General features: G+C 47.0%; 2 protein-coding genes across 2 annotated transcripts in view; both read left to right on the plus strand.

Annotated features, from left to right (window-relative positions):
- The window catches only part of nrl (neural retina leucine zipper), a gene marked incomplete at both ends in the record, with an annotated part of 4,933 nt that extends 464 nt beyond the window's left edge, over nt 1–4,469 (plus strand). Inside the window, 4 exons of the mRNA XM_079266828.1 lie at nt 1–154; nt 242–529; nt 3,942–4,157; nt 4,305–4,469. The exon at nt 1–154 is cut by the window's left edge and continues 464 nt beyond it. Of these exons, the coding sequence (XP_079122954.1) occupies nt 1–154; nt 242–529; nt 3,942–4,157; nt 4,305–4,469 (823 nt within the window). The remainder of the gene's footprint in view (nt 155–241; nt 530–3,941; nt 4,158–4,304) is intronic.
- A 2,452-nt stretch (nt 4,470–6,921) lies between these two features.
- Nucleotides 6,922–7,500, plus strand: part of LOC306777057 (GTP-binding protein REM 2-like) — a gene marked incomplete at its 3' end in the record, with an annotated part of 7,310 nt that continues 6,731 nt past the window's right edge. Inside the window, exons 1-2 of the mRNA XM_079268018.1 lie at nt 6,922–7,044; nt 7,152–7,212. Coding sequence (XP_079124144.1) covers nt 7,159–7,212 — 54 coding nt within the window. The 5' untranslated portion in view covers nt 6,922–7,044; nt 7,152–7,158. The remainder of the gene's footprint in view (nt 7,045–7,151; nt 7,213–7,500) is intronic.

Raw genomic sequence — 7,500 nt, forward strand, 5'->3', positions numbered from 1 at the left:
CGGCGAGGTGGCGGGGCCCGCCACGTTGCTAGGGGCCTTGGGAGGAGTGCCAGAGCGAGGGGACAGAGAGAGGGGGCCGGTCAACGGCTTCCTGGGCTGCGAGGACGCTGTGGAGGCTTTGCTGAACTCGGCTGCTGCAGCTGTCAGCTCGCAGGTAAAACAATGCGTCATCTCTGCTTCATTAATTCTTCTCTCTCACGCTGCCTCCTCTTCATCATCTCCACTCTCTTTCGCTCTACAGTTTCCAGGTCTTTCCCAGAGTTCGAGCAGTAACCTGGGAGACTCCAGCAGCGACAGCGGCGCCGACATCTCCTGCCCCAAAGGTGCGGACATGTGCCATCGCCCGCTTGTCTTCCTCTCCTCCGGCGCTCCCTCGCTCCCCAACGCCGGCCTCGCCTCGGCCCCTTACCCACAAGCCCTCAGCCCCCAGGGGCGCCTTCATCACCACCAGCATCACCATCACCACCCGCACCACTCCATGCATGGCAGTCATCACCATCACCATCATCACCACTCACAAATGAATCAGGTACACACTCATCGATCCGCGATTAAACGACGATGACGCTCCAACAGGAGGAGGCGTTCATCAGTAAATCGCAGGAGATTTATTTGGAGGTGAAAGAATTGAACAGTGACACGTTGTCACCTTCGAGGGCTGAGCGGCTGGAGAGAGGGATCATGCAGTGAAGGATTAAGATTAGGACATTATAACATGGTTATTAATGCCTGTGTACATCTGAAGCGTCGCTTTAAGGATCGCTCTCTGCGTGGCAACAATTGGAGAAGATAAATCTTTGTTGCGGCGCAAAGTCTTGATTTTGATGAAAAAACACACGTTTGTCTGTAAGACTATGCCCTCACACCCCACTTTAACCATTCATAAGCACCAAATAAACATTTAATACATACATACAATGTATGGTATTTGTCAGCAATTATGACTTCTCCTATAAATAAATATTTTATATTATTAACCTGTTTTCATATATTATCCGTGGTGCCCACAGGGTGAGTTATAGATGTTGACAAATGCTGCAGCTTATGACTATGTGTTATAAATCATTTATTAAACAGTTATGTAGTTCTTCTGTACTTATAAATGCTAAAAAAAAGGGGGGGGGGTTCTTGTTTTTAGATGTCTGTATTTCAAAATTACAGCACAGACATATAATGAGCTTCTAACATTCACACAAGCAAGTCTTTATTAAACCAATAAATATTAATTTCAACACTTTTGTGTTTGGAGGAAAAATCTAATTGTTGCTGATAAAACTCTAAAAGTGTAATTTGAATTGGTAGATAAAGTTTGTAGTTGTGGTCGATCACGATGTCTGGGTGGATCTCTATGTGGAGCACAGCGGAGCTTATTATGATAATATCTGCTATTATTGCTGCGCGTAATCCTGATAACTGTCACCCACACTTAGTCAGATTACATGACAGATTATGGACATGTGGTGTCGAAATGTGACCCCTGACAGACACAAACACACACACACACACACACACACACAGTATAACACATCACATGTCCACCAGTCAGTGGCAGACTCACCAGCTGTATGCCGAAAGTCTTCTAGCGTGTAGGGAATCCAATATAGCACTGCCATTCGTGCACTGCATCTCATTTTTTACTACTAGAAGGGCAACCAAGTTTTTTCCACTGGAAGGGCGCCCTAGGGGGTAGTTTATCCCGTTTTCTATACCGGAAGGGCACCCTATAGAGGGAAGTTCATCCCGTTTTCTATAGCGGAAGGGCACCCTATAGAGGGAAGTTTATCCTGTTTTCTATACCGGAAGGGCACCCTATAGAGGGAAGTTCATCCCGTTTTCTATAGCGGAAGGGCACCCTATAGAGGGAAGTTTATCCTGTTTTCTATACCGGAAGGGCACCCTATAGAGTGAAGTTTATCCTGTTTTCTATACCGGAAGGGCACCCAATAGAGGGAAGTTCATCCCGTTTTCTATACCGAAAGGGCACCCTATAGAGGGAAGTTTATCCCGTTTTCTATACCGGAAGGGCACCCAATAGAGGGAAGTTCATCCTGTTTTCTATACCGAAAGGGCACCCTATAGAGGGAAGTTTATCCCGTTTTCTATACCGGAAGGGCACCCTATAGAGGGAAGTTCATCCCGTTTTTTTGACTGGAAGTGCACCCTATAGAGGGAAGTTTATCCCGTTTTCTATACCGGAAGGGCACCCTACAGAGGAAATTTATCCAGTTTTCTATACCGGAAGGGCACCCTACAGAGGAAATTTATCCAGTTTTCTATACCGGAAGCGCACCCTATAGAGGAAATTTATCCAGTTTTCTATACCGGAAGGGCACCCTATAGAGGGAAGTTTATCCTGTTTTCTATACCGGAAGGGCACCCTATAGAGGGAAGTTTATCCTGTTTTCTATACCGGAAGGGCACCCTATAGAGGAACGTTTATCCCGTTTTCTATACCGGAAGGGCACCCTACAGAGGAAATTTATCCAGTTTTCTATACCGGAAGGGCACCCTACAGAGGAAATTTATCCAGTTTTCTATACCGGAAGGGCACCCTATAGAGGGAAGTTTATCCTGTTTTCTATACCGGAAGGGCACCCTATAGAGGAAAGTTTATCCCGTTTTCTATACCGGAAGGGCACCCTACAGAGGAAATTTATCCAGTTTTCTATACCGGAAGGGCACCCTACAGAGGAAATTTATCCAGTTTTCTATACCGGAAGCGCACCCTATAGAGGGAAGTTTATCCCGTTTTCTATACCGGAAGCGCACCCTATAGAGGGAAGTTTATCCTGTTTTCTATACCGGAAGGGCACCCTATAGAGGGAAGTTTATCCCGTTTTCTATACCGGAAGGGCACCCTATAGAGGGAAGTTTATCCCGTTTTCTATACCGGAAGGGCACCCTATAGAGGGAAGTTTATCCTGTTTTCTATACCGGAAGCGCACCCTATAGAGGAAAGTTTATCCCGTTTTCTATACCAGAAGGGCACCCTATAGAGGGAAGTTTATCCCATTTTCTATACCAGAAGGGCACCCAATAGAGGGAAGTTCATCCCGTTTTCTATACCGGAAGGGCACCTGGGGTGCTTATGGAGGTATATATTACAACTCGGTGTTGTTCCCGTGCGTGGATGAGCGCATTTCTGCCGGAGACAGGCGGCGTGTTGTGGTAGTATTCTGACCGCGTAATAGGGAGAAGGAGAGGCGGTGGTGGAGAGGGACAAAAATGTGAAAGAGATGGTGGAATGTATGATTGGAGAGAGAGAAGCAAAAAAGTTGGACGTGATCCCGTTGTCCAACAACACTGTGTCGCGCCGCATCGATGCTTTGTCCGAAGACATCCTGGCTACATTAGTCGGTCGCGTGAAGAAGAGTGAGTTTTACTCTCTGCAAGTAGACGAGCCTACAGATGTGGCCAATCTGGCCAATCTTCTGGTGAACATCCGTTACCTTTTCGAAGGCACGGTGCAGGAAGTTTTTGTCTTTTTTGTGTTTTTTATCTTGTAAACAAACGCCACGTGCGAGCAAACTGTTCTCTCATTAGTCCGATTTGTATGCGGCTATAAATAGGCTCTGTTGCTTTCTATTTTTTAAGGTGTGTGTGTGTGTGTGTGGGGGGGGGGATTGGGGGTGCGTGAACCCGGTCGGGATGTAGAAGGGGGTGCGTGGCCTAAAACGTTTGCGAACCTCTGCTATAGAGGGAAGGTTATCTAGTTTTCTCTACTGGACGGGGGCTACTTTGTCACATACTCGCCACTGGACAGGTTAGCTGAAAGAGCTTTTCATCATGTTTTCTCCACTGGAGTCCACCATTGCCACCAGTCATATCACAGACATATATTTATGTTAAATCAACTTCACACTCATCCTACTCATCAATCATTTCCAGCATTTGTGTCGTTGCCAATTAATTGCAGCATATTCTCTCCGTCTGCTCGGCAGTGCGGGGCGAATGACCGCTTCTCTGACGAGCAGCTGGTGAGCCTGTCGGTGCGGGAGCTGAACCGACACCTGCGGGGAGTGAGTAAGGATGAGGTGGTACGCTTGAAGCAGAAGCGCCGCACGCTAAAGAACCGAGGCTACGCGCAGTCCTGCCGCTACAAGCGCCTACAGCACCGCCACGCTCTGGAGTCAGAGAAACATGTGCTCACACAACAGGTACGCGCTTGATATTTATCGGACCCCAAACATAATCCTCATCTCATCTTTAATTTGGAAATTCAGACAACCCTATAATAAGTGAACATCTTTGCACTGTGGCTCAGCAAAAAGCACAAAGGTGTATTTTTGTTCTTCTCTCCTCAGTTGGATCAGCTACAGTGTGAGCTGACTCGAGTGCTGAGGGAGAGAGACACCTACAAGGCTCGCTACGAGAAGCTCCTCAGCACGAACCACGGCATCGGCGGCGACACCGCCCCACCGCCCCGCAGCAGCAACCCACCTTCCCCGCCCCCTGACTACTTCCTCTGAGCTTAACCCACAGGGAGAGGAAGAAAAAGACGAATGAGAAGCCAGCCAACGAGGAGCAATCAATGACGAGTAATCAGACTTGGGGAGGAAAAACAAGGATGTGTACGTGTGTGTGTGTGTGTGTGTGTGTGTGTGTGTGTGTGTGTGTGTGTGTGTGTGTGTGTGTGTGTGTGTGTGTGTGTGTGTGTGTGTGAGTGAGTGAGTGAGAGAGAGAGAGGCATTGGCAGGCAGTTTTGGGGCGATACAACTGTGAAATCCACTGCTAATTCGTAGAGTTAGACTCGGCTCTGGGCTGATTCACGGACTTTTACTTCACTGTGAATGACGGTTGCACAAAAACTTGCTGCGAGTGCAACAGTGGACAAACGAGACGATGAAAAATGGATCGAGAGAAAGAAACAGAAGCTTTATCTTGCATTGAAACTTAACAATAGTCCCTGACACTGCTGAGCATTTTATCTATGCAATATTACAGAGCTGCAATGTACTCTCCCAATGAGTGGTTGAGGCTCAAACTGTAGTTGCGTGTTGTTTTTTTTATAATAAGCTGCTAAAGCTGCAGAGGTCTGAGTAGTGCAGTGGTGCTGGATGTGGAGTGGTATGAGCTTGGATAAAGTATCCACGGCATGCGGCTGTGTTTGCCAGCTAATATTTCAGAGTTGCCTACCAAAGTGTTTAAGCTCACCAAGACTTGTTATTCTGTGTAAATTGAATAATCATATACTCAGAATGTACAAGGATACCTTTCATGGGAATCTTCCACTGATTGTGCTAAATGGGGATATTGCTCTTGTGTTTTAGCAAAGAAATCAACTTTTTGCTTGTTGGAAATGGCGACTTTTAGCCATCAACAGTGACTTGCTGTTTGCTCTTTTTTTAACAAGCAAAGAGCTGGTAGTGTGCTGAACTCTAAAGCGACTGCTTATGGTGAAAAAGAGAAAGAAGCCCATCGCAGCAGGAGGAAAAGAGTGTGGCATGATTGGTGTGGTTCTCCAGACTACAGAGAAGCTATTTTTGGGGCAGATTGAACGCCTCTGTAACATGGACGACCACCACATTAATGCAACATGGCGGCACCACAGAGCTGGTCACTGTGGACTCGGGGTACTGTGGGCTACGGATGCAACAGAAAATGAACGGTGCAGGGATTCAAGATTTAAAAAAGAAATAAAAAATGCGTGGAGACGCCTTCTTTACTGTCCCATGAAATCATTGCCAGGGTTCATGCATTAGAGCTATTTATTTTTGTTTGGGTATAGGTTAAATAAATTGTTCTTTTATTTATTCACTTATTTATTCAGTATTTATTGTTTATTTATGTTCTGATTCGAATTATTTTTCCTTTACTGGTTTTATTCCACTAGCGTGTATTTTTACTTTCCTACAGTTTATTATTTTATTCCTTGAATTAACATAATTGCAATTATCAAGGTTTCCTGCTCCTGTTGTAGTGCGGTTTCATATGCATATGAAATAAACAAAGTACTTTACCATCCCTGTCATGCTGCTGTGTGTGTTGTTGTGCACCTTGCACGCAGGTTTTAACCTCTTTCCCGTTCACCTATCTGAGCATCTGCACTCTCGGCCTGCAGACCCCCGTGCCCCGCTGCATCCCTCTCTCTTTATCGCTGTCCCTCTATAGTGAGGCAGTGACCCTGGGTGTGCACTGTTTGGGATGACCTCATCTTCAGCTCTACCTCACCCTCTCTCTGTGTGTGTCTCTCGCTCTCTCTCTCTCTCTGGCCTGTATAATAGGAGCAGGATTAGGGCTATAATAGCGCCCCGGCTGTTCACTGCCGGAGTCTATTGTGGCTTTGTGTGGGAGGGACGCACCACAGCTCGCGGACACGCTCGCATTTTGACTGAAAACATGTTCAAACACACTCCTTGGATCAGGAGGCTAGAAATGACTTGATTTAACTAAATGCAAAAGAGTCATTGAAAAAAAAAAACAGGAGACAGACTGATAGAGCTGGTAGGCCGGCAGGTGTGTTGTCATGCCTTTGTCTACCAAAGGAATACCCAAATGACACATTTATACATACAGTATATCCCCCATGGACACACACACACACACACACACACACACACACACATACACACAGACACACACACACACACACACACACACACACACATACAGAGCCAATTAGTGAGGAGAAGACTTGTGTTGTGCTGCGCCCTAGTGGCCATTCCCCGTATTGCGCCCTAGTTCTTCCTCGGGGTCAACACTGAGAGCTTCGTGACACTGAGCATCTCTCCACACTCCCTTCCTGCACCACTGCTCCACTTTCACCGCCGAGCTGCGCGCACCTTTGCAGCAGCAAAACGCTCGCAGCGCCGCTTTATAAACTTACCTCTGCAGGAAGAAGAGAACAGGAGGAGCGGTTTGTCAGTGAGTCCCAGTCTAGTTTGAAAGGCGGTGATGAATGACGGTGCTGACTGCAGAACTGGACCTGGACCCTGAGGAGACAGAGTGATAGCTTAGAGAGGCAGAGAGCGAGAGAGAGAGAGGGAGAGAGAGAGAGAGAGAGCGCGCGTGCCTACTTTGTGGTTGCGGAGAGCCGCGTGACAGGTGAGAGATCATACCGTGCTGTTTGGGCTTGGGGGGGTAGTCATAAAGTGAGTCGGAGGGGTGAGGAGTTTTATTGGAGTCCTTTGTTCCCGGTCGCTTGATTTCAGTTTGCAGATGCCGACAGATGTGCCCGAAGACAGGCTCAACATCGAGGAGAAGGCGACCAAGGTAAGGTGCTGCGCGCGCGAGCAAACAAGCTCCAACATCCAGTGTTCAATTAGCAGGTCAGGTTTGGGGCAAAGTGGTGTTTTGTGATGTTTTTATCTTCTGATTAACATATTAACGGAGGGCGGTTATCGAGCTGCAGTGTGTGTGTGTGTGTGTGTGTGTGTGTGTGTGTGTGTGTGTGTGTGTGTGTGTGTGCGTGCGTGCGTGCGTGTGTGTGTCTGTGATTATGAGAGCCAGTGGATGTCTGTGATTATGTAGTTTGTAGTTTATATGCCTAAATATTATTTC

The sequence above is a fragment of the Melanostigma gelatinosum genome (assembly GCF_949748355.1).
Source record: "Melanostigma gelatinosum genome assembly, chromosome: 4".
NCBI lineage: Eukaryota > Metazoa > Chordata > Actinopteri > Perciformes > Zoarcidae > Melanostigma > Melanostigma gelatinosum.